Below are 12859 nucleotides of genomic sequence, written 5' to 3' on the forward strand. Positions count from 1 at the left end.
GGTTCAATCTCAAGAACATCAAATATATACAGCAGTGAGGCATTTCCATATGTATACCACTTGGGCCAAAAACAAACTGCTGTAAAAACTCAGCATGTCAAGTAGCATCTGTAGAGACAAAGGAATGGTCTGCAGTCCCTTGTGTATACCACTGGGGATGCTGAAGGAGGAAGAACAGGAATAAGATATACACACTTTTACTAAGGGGTTGCCAGACTAGAAAGGTACATGGTTCTTACACTAGTTAATGTATTTATTGTGCACAAATTGACTCTTGTTATGGTGTTGGACACTTGGTTGACAAGAACTGGAGACTTTACCATTCACAAGGAGGTAGAAGAGGCAATTGGAGGGAAAAGAAGGCGAGAGTCAAAAAGGGTTAGGGAGGAATTTCCAGAGCTAAGGTCCAGAAAGTCAAAGTCACAGGCAGCAAGGATCAACTGGAAGAAAATGGGGATATGCAAGAGGCCAGAATTGGAGGATGCAATTTTTCTGCAGCTTTAGGGTAGGAGGAGGTTACGGAGATCACACTTCATTATCAGCAACTCTATAAATGCAGCAAACAGAGCCAGGTACTGCCCAACCTCTCACATCTGTACAATCATTGGACAGGAATGGCTGGAGGTTCTGGGTGTATTTTCGTCCTGAAGGATAGAATCTTGCTCTTTCAACTTCAGGACTTGATTGATGCCTTCAAAGCTCCTTACGGTTTTTTGGGAGTGGACCTGCTTTCCAGAGCTAAGGGAATTCCTCTGGCATGGCTGTCCCAGTAGAGACTTGCTAGGTAGTTATGTATTAATTATCAAGATACATGTCTGACTTGTATATAGACAAGGTTGGATCTGGGATGGCAAAGTTCCTTCCCTAAAGAGCATTACTGAACCAGTTTTTACACCAGTCAGGTAGCTTCATGGTTATTGTTACCATAATTAGCAGTCAAAGTGGGATTTGAACATACGTCTTTGGTTGATGAGTTTCTGCGTTGTCATTACTAGCCCAGTAACTACAAAATGCCACTGTACACCTGTGTAATTTACCATGCTGTTGTTTGAAAGGAATGGGTCATAATATTCTCACCTTTCAGCTATGATGAAGTGGTATAAACTCTGCTGACTGTGCAGTAAGGTCCTGGCAGGAATTGTTGACGTGGAGCAATTCCAAGGCCATGTAAAACATGTCACATTGTTGAAGAGCAAACACATTGATACAAAGAAAGATCTACAGTACATGGAACCTTCAGCAATCTTAGCACATCACAATGCACCCTGCAGACTATTGAGTGTTTTTGATGAGTGATCACTATTATAATATAGGAAACATAGAAGGCTACTTGACCACAGCAAAGTCCCACAAACTCCAGTGAAATAACATCCAGTTAGGTCACCAAGGGCAATTCCCTTGCTTTTCTTTGAAGCTTGTTAATGTATCTATTACTTGGTCCCCAAGAGAGCAGACTCAGTTTAATGTTTTTAACTGAAAGAGCATCTCAGATCAGCATCAGCATCCCTCTGAAAATAAAAAAAAATGCAGATGCTGGAAATCTGAAATAAAAGCAGAAAATGCTATAAACACTCAACAGGTCAGGCAGCATTGTGTGTTCTGATGAAGGGTCCTGGACCCGAACCGTTAACTGTTCCCTTGTCCACAGATGCTGCCTGACCTGCTGAGTGGTTCCAACATTGTATCTTTTTTACATTTCCAGCACCTGCAGTTTTGTTTTTGATCTTCACTTAAAGGTAAACTTCCTACTCAAAGCATTCAAGTTCACATCAATCCTCAGAAGAATCCAAAGATTTGATCTGGAATTTGTGTTCGTGAAACTTTCTACATTTTCAACAGAATCATACAAACTTACTACACAGAAGGAAGCTGAATGACTCATTTTAAGTGTGCTGACTCTTTGTTATGCTTACTACTGCAACCCTTTCTTTGCCTCCACATTCCTCATCCCAAGTATTTGAACAATTCCCATTTAACTTTGTGAAATCAATTTCTGCAGCCTTTCAGATTTGAGTGGACACAAGATGTCTCGCTCATTTAATCATTTAAAAATCATCCCATTTATAAGATAGGAAATCTTCAAAGTTTTAGACAAATGCTCCCAGTGAGCATTCCTTAATCTCTCCCAAAACATTTTCAATCCTTGCAAATAAGTTAATGTCCAGTTGTTATGGATCTAATCTTGAAAGCATTTAATTCAGGCGTTGAGAGATGGAATATCGGTTATCTCCAACAGCTTATTTCCTGACAATGTTCTTACTTCAGTTCCAATGTTAGAAGGCAGCAAGCAGCAAATATGCCTTCTACTGTCTGTAAGGAGTTTATATGTTCTCCCTGTGTCTGCGTGGGTTTCTTCCGGGTGCTCCAGTTTCGTCCCACATTCCAAAGACGTATGGGTTAGGAAGTTGTGGGCATGCTATGTTGGCACCGGAAACATGGCGACATTTGCGGGCTGCCCCCAGAACACTCAATGTAAAAGATGCATTTTACTGTGTGTTTTGATGTACATGTGACTAATAAAGATATCTTATCTTCTACAGGAATAGAGAAAGGTGCAACCTGGGATGATAATTATCCAAAGACAAGTACTCTTACATGCATTCTTGTGATTGTTCACATTGCATTATTAAAGGTGTAGGAATAGATTGCTATTGTAAAATTTCAGGTTATGCAAATTCTAACCATACCCCTATCCCCAAAGAGAAAAGCAGAGGTTGGTGCTGGAGCATACATTGCCATCCAGCATTGCATTTGCACTTCAACAATCACTTACATAGCAACTTCAACGCAGAAAAATGTTCTAAGGCACAAAATTAATGCTGAGGCCCACAGGGTAATATTAAGATAGATGACAAAGAGCCAGGTGAAGTGTTCAGTTTTCATGGGGGTCCAAGGAAAAAAGAAAGACGTGGGAATGTGGAAAGATTCAAGGAGAAAATTCCTGAGTTGAGCCTTGAGAATTTGAGAGTTGAAGACATATTTGACGGGAATACAGTAAAGAAATAGAACATAAATAAGTAGAGGGTTATAAGACAAGAAAAAGTTACATACTTAATAACAGACAAGACCATGTAGGGATTTGAACATGGGTGATAAATTTTAAAACTGGACCGAGAGCCATTGTGGTCACTGAGCACATGGGTGATGGCTGGTTGGACTCAGCACAAGTTGGGACAAAGATTTGGATGAGCTCAAGTTTATTGAGGATCAGGATTGCTGGAACCACTTTATTGTGGCCATGCTGAAAACCCTTTATCATAATGCTATTTTTTGTTTGGGACCAGCAATTGTTTCATACCTGCCACTGCTCTTCCTTGGCAGCCCCTTGAGATGATTTGCTTCCGCTCTGTTCTGTGAGTTGTGGCTGATAAGGCCAATTTGGGCCCTACAGACTCTTTCACAGATGAGGCACAAGGTGACTGAGGGGATGGGTGGGTGAGTAGCTTGAGAGGTGGTGCTCCTTCTGTGCGCTCCTGATGCATGGACCTGAGGTTCTCAGTGCTCTCCTAGATGGAATCCCTCTTTAATGGAACGTCTCTTTTCCTCATTGTGTGGACATGGGCCAGGGATTCCTAAATCAGTGTGAATGTTGCATTTTTTTTCCCCAAGGAGGCTTTGAGAACATCCTAGAACCTTTTTCTTTCTCCACCTGGTCATCTTTCCCTGTAACAGAGCTTGGAATTGAGTGTCTCATAGTGTTGCAGAGACATACTGCATAGAAGCAGGCCCAAAGAGCATCAACTTCCATGTCTGCTTTGGGACTTTGGTGTCAGGCATATGAACATGGTTTCCCATTGGAGCCGGATGAGTGTAATTAGGGCCTCAATGCTAGGGCTGCAACACCTGCTGCACTCCTAATTCCACTGTCGGAGGTGGATGATGGCGGTGGACAAGGAAGACACAGGAATAGTCAAGAATGGTGCCAGCAGAAGAATAGTAGAGCATTTCTGCAGCAGATGGATTGAGGCAGGGGAGGAAACAGGTGAAACTGAATTTAATGTTGCTCTCAGTTAGAAATGCAGGATCTGTTGCTCCTTAGAGTGAGCAAAACAACATAATTGTGAGAAATAATTTGGTAATTGCACAATTTCTGTGGCCCATAACAGCTGACATATTTTATTGATTGGGATTCTTAATTCAAACTTGGCAGTCGGCCTGGATTCAATCAACTTCATTCAGTTGCAATCTCACCAAGTACAAAAACCGCCAGTGATCAATTGGGAAATTGCTAAATCCACAAATGTATTGAGAACAATCTAAAGCTTCATAAGACGTATTCTCTAAAACAAAAAATACTTACCTTCGCTATACTAACAAAGTTGCTGAACATTTCAGAAGTCACAGTGCAAGAAATGAAGGATCTAGAATAGTTCAGGCTATTGTTCAAGTGTGGCATGGTATAGCAGTCTTGCTTGAGTCAGAAGGTTATGAGTTCACATTCAACTCCATAAACTTAATTAATAAAGGCCAACACTTCAGTCCAGTACTGAGGAAATGCTGCACTTTTAGAAGTGATGCCTTTCAGATAAAATACATACATAAGAACATAAATAGGAGCAATCCATTCATTACGATCATGGCTGATCTTTTACCTCAGCACCACATTCCAGCACTAACCCCATACCTCTCAATTCCCATAATATCCAAAGGTTAGTAATCTCTACCTTGAATATACAAAACAAATGAACCTCTACAGCCCTCTTGCATAGAAAATTCCTTTGGGTGAAGAAAACTCTTATCTGTGTCATGAATGGCTGAGCCTTTATTTTGAGATTATGAACCCTGGATCCAGACACCTCATCCAGGGAAATATTGACTCTGTAGTACACTGTTGAGTCTCTTAAGAATTTATAAACTCAAGTGTACAAGCTCAATTTGCTTAATCACTCATACAACAAACCTGCCATCTCAGGAATCAATCTAGTGAATCCTCACTACACTCCCCTCATTTTACACATCCTTCCTTACATCGAGAGACCAGAGTTATACACAATATTCCAAATGCAGTCTCACCAGGGCTGTATATCATTAGGACAAGGCATCTCAGTTTTGTACTCAAATTTTCCGGCAATAAGGGTAAACGTACTATTTGCCTTTCCAATTGCTCGCTGAACCTATATATTAATTTCCAATGATTCATGTACAAGGACACCCAGGTCCCTCTGAATAATATGTCTCCCACCAACTAAAATATATTCTGCCTTCTTATTTTTTCCACCAAAATCGATGACCTCATATTTTTCCATATTATATTCCACAAGCCATGACTTTTTCCATTCACGTAGCCTGTACTGATTCTCCGTAGCCAACGCGTGCCCCATGTCTTTGTAGTTTGCCTTATTCAGATTGTACTTTCAATCTTTATCCAAATCCTATTATACTATGCCCAGAGTCCCCTTAACTACCAGAACATCAATTATTCCTTTCTCGTTGCACAATACTATAACTAAAAAAGTTCCCTTATTGGTTTTTTCCCCCACACTGATCTGGAAAACCATTGATTATACACTTTGTGAATTCATCCTCCACACTATTACTGCAAGTTTGGTTCGCATGGTCTCTATGTGGATTAAAGTCTACATTAACTGCACCTCTAAATTCCTGATATATACCAAGCCCGACTGTGCAGAGGCCAACAAATAACTCCTACCAATGTTTTTTTGCCTATTGCTTTTTTTTAGCTCCAACCAAACTGATTGCAATTCTTGATTTTCTGAGCCAACGTCGTTCTCCTTGTTGCCTTTACAATATAGTTTAATATCCAGGTTGACCCACCTTACTTTCCATTTTGCCTGTATCCTTGATGTTAATTGTCCTGGAATATTATTGTTTCCCAAGCCTGGTCACTTTGTAATCACATCTCCGTAAAGAACCCTTGTCAGCTGGATGTAGCACTTTGCATGGGATTATTTCAAAAGTAAGTTGTGCGCAATCAACTGACTTGGGTGGTAGTGCTATTAACTAAACCACAGGGGACATCTGTGATATCAAAATCTTCATAATGGAGTTTGGCATCGGGACCTTGTTAAAGAATTATTGATTATAGTTTTCCCTCCCACCAATTTTCCACTGTTGGTCTTGTTGCCTCTTCAGCATGCAGCATTCACTTAAGTGTCCATTCTCATTTGTGCCTTGAATTTTGAGAAGCCATTCAGCCACATTGTCTCAGCCTAGTTGGCCTCACTAGTGTCCAAATGCTTCCATTTCCATCTGGTTGCCTGATGCTGATTAGGAACAGGTATCCTAGCAGAATTTTTCACTTCCTAGCCTGTGGTTTATGTTGACATTGTGTTTTGTTAGAAGGACCCTTAGTGAATTTCAGCTCATCTTAAACTTGCCTGCCTGTATCCTTACCTTCAGAAGAGTGGAAAGCTAACAGTTCTGAATGACATTAGAAATGTGGAAACCTAACCATGAATTCATTCAGAAAGGTCGGGAAATGGGGGATTGGGAGAAAATGGATCTGGTAGGATTATGTTCAAATGAAGTCAATGAATTTTTGAATTTGAATTTTACCCCAAAAGCAAAGAGGAAAAAAAACAGAATAAAGTGGAATTGTTTATTGATGGTGATGGGCAGGTCAAAGACATACAGTATATTCCCCTTTGCACCCAAAGCTATTATTCAAGTTAACATAAAATTAAATATTGAATGGTAAATTAAGTACAATTTTGTATTTGGATTTGAAGTGGTGCGTTTGGATCAGCAGGTTTTGGGTTCATATGTCCAAAAGATTAGAGCTTACAATATTTGCAGCAGGCCAATTTAATACAACACTGATTGTTGCATCAGGAGAGGTGACATGAAACTCCATGCAGCAATTTAAACAAGAGGAGAGTGCTTATACCTCAAGCAACATTTTCTATCCTCATTGCTATTTATGGGACCTTGCTCTGTGCAAATGCATTATGTGTTACAACAGTGACAATTCTTTGAAAATGTTTTATTGACTGTAAAGCTCTTTGGAACTTCCTGCAAAATATTTTTCTTTGTTTTGTTTTATTGTCCCTTCTCCACACCAGATTAAACAGAATTTATACAAACTAAATTCAAGTGATTGGTTGTGTTAAGAATTTCATAGTTTTTCATTTCCAGGATCTTTAATTGAAAAGTTTTAATTCATTGTGGAACAAAGAGAATCTGATGTTTGTAATTGGTAAGAAATGTGGGTAAAATTTGTTATGGAGATGAGAGTCTGTGTTAAATGTGTGCACTTACAACTCTCTCACTGGTTATAGGTTCATAGAAACAGACCCTTTGCTCCACCATGAGGTCTATACAAATCCCGTTTTCCAATAGTTGTTCCATAAACTTCATGGTGATTTAAATACTCATTCATACACTTAATTGTGAGAGTACCTGCCTCCACCATGCATTCAGGCATGTAACTTTTACAAAAAAAAAATCACAAATTATTTTGTTTCGGCTGAAGATATTAACAGCAAGCAATTGAAAGCTTTGATCTAATCGATAGTGTTATCTCTTGATACAGATAAAATTAGGTGTCCAGAGATAGATCTCCTGAGATACAAAAATTATGAGATTACAAGAAATCATCAGCAAGTTGTCTGTCCATAGGGTGCAACATCAAATTTAAAATCCAAGAAATCATTAGACAATCTTGATCATCATGATTGTTGTGCCAGTACTGCATTAAGGCAATTTTGTTTGGCCACTGTACAGAAAGCTGGTATCTATCCCATTACAAATAAAGTCTCTCAGTGGACTGACTTGTAATTGGGGAAAAAAGGAAGAACTCATTTGTAAGCAGCATTTCAGAATGCCTGAGTTTTATAGCCAATGAAGTACTTTTGTCCTGCAGTACTTGTATAACATGGGAAATCCAGCAACCAAATTATGCACAAAAGATTCCAGAAATTAGTAATGTAATTCCTGACATTGCTTAAAGCATACCATCTAGAACAATGTAGAGAAGTTATTTTTTTCTCCTAAGTAAATTCAACAGATCTTTTATGCTCGTCTCCACAGAGAGCTAGAGGAACCCCATGTCCAATGTCTTTTTTAAAAAAGACAGCTCACTCAACAATGCAGCATTCCTTCAGTACTGCAGTTTGGATTCTGCACTTGAGTCTCTGGCACAGATTAAGACCATTCAAGCATTTTTGTAATCTCACTGTCCAAGGGCAATCTACCTGCACTACAGCTTGACAGCAGTCTTCTGCTTCCACTTCATGATGACTTACTGTTTGAGGTGCAGTCATATTGCCATCAGGTGAACATTGCCTAGACCACCGTTTCTGTTGCTGAACCCCATTTCTTGACAGCTGTTGAAAAAAGAAAAAAATCAGATATCCAGGGCATTGTTGCATGTGTTTTAAAAACCTGTGATGCTAAAGTGGTTGATTAGCCTTCTGAACTCATTAGCTTGGTAAAAACAAGAGATAGCTGCCCACCTTTGTCCAAGGAGCTGTACTATAACGTAACTCAGGACCAATATGACTAGAAATAGCAGTTATGCTTTCCTTGATCTTGCCAATATTAATGTTCAACCAACATCATTCAAACAGATTGTGTTTATTATCATATTGCAGTTTGTAAAATCTTGTGGCATGCAAGATGATTGCCATGTTTCTGCAAGGTTTTATTTTGCTTATAAAGTACTTGAGTCAAAGTGATGGCGTAGAAATGCAAATCTTCTGTGGTGCAAGAGGATAGAATCTGGATGGGAAAAAAGGCACAAATATTAAAAAACAGAAGTGGATAGTAGGAATTAGTACAATTTTTTCAAAACTTGAGTAGTCACACATAAATAGCTGAAAGGTGGTTTGTAAACCTTATTGACAATTCAATCCTAAAATAAATGTTCTTTTGCATTGCTCTCATCCATCCAATGACTTGAAAGTGCATTATTTGTGGCATATTCACTGTAGTATTACAGGAATTCAGTCTGCAGTGGATTACAGGGAACCAACACTTACTTTGAAGAGAAATATTCCTCAATGTTTTAGAGAATAATCTAACATTTTAAATATTGTGCCCTTTTGGTTTATATCATCTAAACTTTTTGATCAGATTACTGCTTTATAATCATTCTCAGGCGTTAAGCTACTGCATTTCAAATAATTGAGGGGGATGAGTGACTATTTGACCCATCACATCTGTAAACGACTGTAAAGGGAGTATCCTCTCCAATGTTCTTTCCACAGAGCCTTGCGTTCTTCACCCTGGCCTTTCTCCAGCTTTTGACTTTTATTTCTATCAACCATCACGGAATACAACCCAATTCTCAAAAATTCCCTTAAATCATCATCTCCCCATTGATAATTTTGCCAATAATCTAATTCGTTAGTAGCTATTGACTATCCCGTCTTCTTAACCAGATTACTAAGAATGCTTGAAGTACCAATTTGCCCTTTTAAAAAAAACCCTTAAAAATCCCTGCATTTTATATTGCCGTTTCTGCTTTTCGTGTTATTCCCATGGCGACTCTTTTAGAAGCGATAATGCATTGCCTTACCAAAGCTGCAGTTTCAGAGAGCTCTGGCGAGCAGAGGGTTAACTTCTGACTGAGTGCAGAGAGAGAGAAAGAGAGATTGGGGCCTGGCGTGTATGCTACCGCTGCGGCCACGAGAGGGAAAAGTTTGGTGAAAAGTATTTTGGCGGAAGAAAAAAAAGCTTCAGTCGAACCTTCCCGAGGTGAAGGACTACACTAACAGAAGATCTGGTTCAACGGTCTCTCAAGGAACTCGAAAACTTGTAAGGAAGAAAAGAGCATGGGAAAGTAGGAAGAGGAGGCACCAGCAAAAAGCCCCCACAAGGAATGGTTTCGGTACCAGAGAGGACTGGTCAGCCCTTTCTACCTGACCCTCTGTGCATATAAGCCAGAGGTGGAGTGGGGACATCGATTTGTGTTGGACCTTGCTTGGGATTTGACGGCAGCCGGAGAAAGTTTCCCCCACTATTCCTGCCCGGATCCCGTTCCCACTCTCCCGCCTTGTTTCACCTGGGAGAGGAAGTCAGCTTCTTCCGGCCGTATGGGTGGACTAGGGAGCCGGGCACCAGACTTCCTATTGCAAGCACCTGCATTGTACATGGGGGTAGAGAAGCAATACTAGAAACAGTGATAACACAACAACAGTACAAATCCTACATTGACTCCCAGGAAGTTTCATTTCGACCTTGACTGGAAATCTGTACTCCCCATATACACAGTGCAACCATTTTCTTCACAGACGATCTAAACGGAAATTGGAGAAGGGGGAGGGCTTAAATATTTTGTATTTATTCAAATCATTGCTACAAAAAAATTGTTTCACCTGAGCTACTTACACCTGTATTTGCATTGTCCGAGGATGAAGAGCCTTTAATTGGAGTTGGGAGAAGGATTGTCAGCGTCTTGCCTTGTCTGGCCCGAGCCGGACCGCCTTGGCGAGCAGCCCCTCACGCTCAGGTGTGCAGGTAATCAGTCACTCACCTGTGCTTCCCTCGGTTCCGCCGCAAGCCGTCAGAATGAAGGTGACGGTGCAGTTCGGCCGCACGGCGATTGTCGTGCCTTGTGGGGATGGGACCCTCAGCGTCCAACAACTCATTCACCAGGCCGTCCAGAGATACTGCAAGAATACTGCCAAGGTAAGAAAGCTGAGCAGACGCGACTTCAAAAACCGAAGTTAGCTCCACGGTGTAAATGTTTATCTGTGGGCAGGTTGCCAGCTAACATGGTGACTCTGAAAGTGTCAACCGTGAGTAGGGAGAGTAAATGCCGTTACAGGACTACCACAACTCATTCGGCCCAGTTGTACGCTGTTAATATTTCCCGTCAAGAGACACCAACAAGAATAGGTCAATTATCCAATTAAGCCAATTCTAGCTTTCAATAAAATCATGATTGAGCTCTGACGTAACTCAACATATGTTTTTGCCTGTTGTCTTTTAACACCTTTTGGTTAATAAAAAGAAGTAAATGTCTGATTTTTTAAAAAAAATCCAGCCTCAATTACTGTTTCAGGTCAGGAACTTCAAGCTTCTTTACAACTTGCAACTTCAATCCACTGTAACTTCCTCATTACCTGTTCATCTAATTCCATCAGCATTCAACTTCATTCCTATCTCTTCATGTATGCTGACACCCTCTCCCCTTGTATGCATTGATGGTATTCCATAACTTCATGCAGAGACTGTAAATCCTTGTATGTTATTTTTAAGATGTATGTATAGGTCATATTTTTACATCCTAAAAATCTGGTCAGTTCTTTGTAACAATTGCAAATCTGCTTCTTGGCATTAATTTAAAAATTACACAAAAAAATTACTCTATTTAAATATTTATATTTGGACTTCTTAAAACAATGCATATTAACATTCCTTTCCATTTTCAGAATCTTCTTCAAGCTTTAGATTTACTCTGTCCAAAGTGTCTAAATGTTAACTGAGGTCAGCAAAGGTTTTGTTTTAAAATAGATTTGATTCCACTTTTGCATCATGTGAGGATTAAAAATGAATTTCATCAGTGAAAATGTAATCCCATCTTGTTCAGTGATTGCTGACAGGCTTTGATATGTTGTCCAACTATGTGTTACAAGGCAGTCCTTTTCCTCATGATTTTGAACTTTACAAAAGGTGAACTTGTAAATATATACGAAACTAGGGACAGTAGGTGCAGTCTTACTCAAGCCTTCAATCAGAGATTTGGCTTGAAACTTAGTTTGTCACTGCGGTCCAGTGTAAATAAGATGCTATGCCATCTCAACACTTTGAGAATCTTGTTTGCCTTTTTAAGGGACTTTAAAGCTATCCCATGATCCCCCTTATTTTGAAGAAGAGCAGGGGAGTTGTTCCTGGTGTTTTGTCCAGTGTTTAGCCTCGAATAAAAACCTGAAACAGGTTACCTGATCAATATTTGGATGCTATTTGTGGGACTTTACTGTGCATAGAATGACTGGCACATTTCTTTATAAGAATAACTGCAGTTTGAAGATACTTTGCCTGTAATGTGCTAAGGATTTACATAAATACAAATCTTTAACATGAGCTTTTGATTGACATTGGTGTGCTCTGCTTTGAGAACACTTTTTTTTAACCAGAGCTTAAAGCAAAAAGTAAGCTTTTGTTTTGGACTTGTTTATTAGGTGTAACTGTCTTTTTAAAGTGCAGTAGAAACTTTAAATCAGTGTTTGGAAAGCTTATCCTCATCCCTGCTTATACCCCACCAAAGATTAACCAGATGTAATTCCGGTCTCTTGAGAATCCTCAATTTCTCTGCTCTGTCTTTGGTGGCCTACAACTAATGATATTTTGTGTGACAATGTTGAACGATCCATCCTCAGCTTTTCCTAAGGCTTTGATGCTTTGACCATACAACCATCTTTTGAAGTTTCCCTTCTATGATTTAGCTAAGTGAAAAAGCCCTCACAGTTTTTATTCTTGTATGTTGAATTTTGGACAGAGAATCACTTTCTGCAGCTTCCCCTTTCACTAACATTTCATTGGCTGAGTTCCCTGCGACCTTCCTTGTCCCATTTATTTCTTATCTACTGTCCTTTTGGCTTTATCGTCCAAAATCAAAACATCAGGTTCCACATGTACAGTGGTACTTGACTCTATCTTATTGTTATCTCTTCTGACCCCACCACTGTCTCTGTTTTGCCATTTTTGTTGTGGTGTATCAATGCTGCTTGAGCTGAAAATCCCTCCAACCATTTGCTGGGAAACCATTGTTTTTGATCTGCCACAGGCATCATCCCCTGGCCACATTTTTCATATATGGCAACTGTCAGAAGCTGGTGCATAATATCTGCAATTTGATGTAGGTGCAGTGGTGGCATGATGGTTAAGTGCCTGGATCCGTTACCTAGAGGTTAGAAACAGAAATTGCTGGAAACACTAAACAGTTCAGGCAACA

The 12859-nt window shown here is 39.8% G+C and overlaps 1 protein-coding gene and 1 long non-coding RNA gene across 3 annotated transcripts in view; one reads left to right on the forward strand and one right to left on the reverse strand.

Moving 5' to 3' along the window:
• Positions 1 to 6322: 6322 nt before the first annotated feature.
• On the reverse strand, positions 6323 to 10743 carry LOC127577643 (uncharacterized). The gene is made up of 4 exons (XR_007957407.1): positions 10291 to 10743; positions 10112 to 10198; positions 8415 to 8679; positions 6323 to 8285 (listed from the first exon to the last, which is right to left on the reverse strand). It is a non-coding gene; the product is annotated as an uncharacterized LOC127577643 (long non-coding RNA).
• Positions 10452 to 12859, forward strand: part of LOC127577496 (partitioning defective 3 homolog B-like) — a 787668-nt gene continuing 785260 nt past the window's right edge. For both annotated transcript variants that reach the window (XM_052028727.1, XM_052028736.1), the window contains exon 1: positions 10452 to 10590. In XM_052028727.1, coding sequence (XP_051884687.1) covers positions 10471 to 10590 — 120 coding nt within the window. In that variant the 5' untranslated portion in view covers positions 10452 to 10470. The remainder of the gene's footprint in view (positions 10591 to 12859) is intronic.

This window comes from Pristis pectinata, chromosome 1 (genome assembly GCF_009764475.1).
Source record: "Pristis pectinata isolate sPriPec2 chromosome 1, sPriPec2.1.pri, whole genome shotgun sequence".
Taxonomy (NCBI): Eukaryota; Metazoa; Chordata; class Chondrichthyes; order Rhinopristiformes; family Pristidae; genus Pristis; species Pristis pectinata.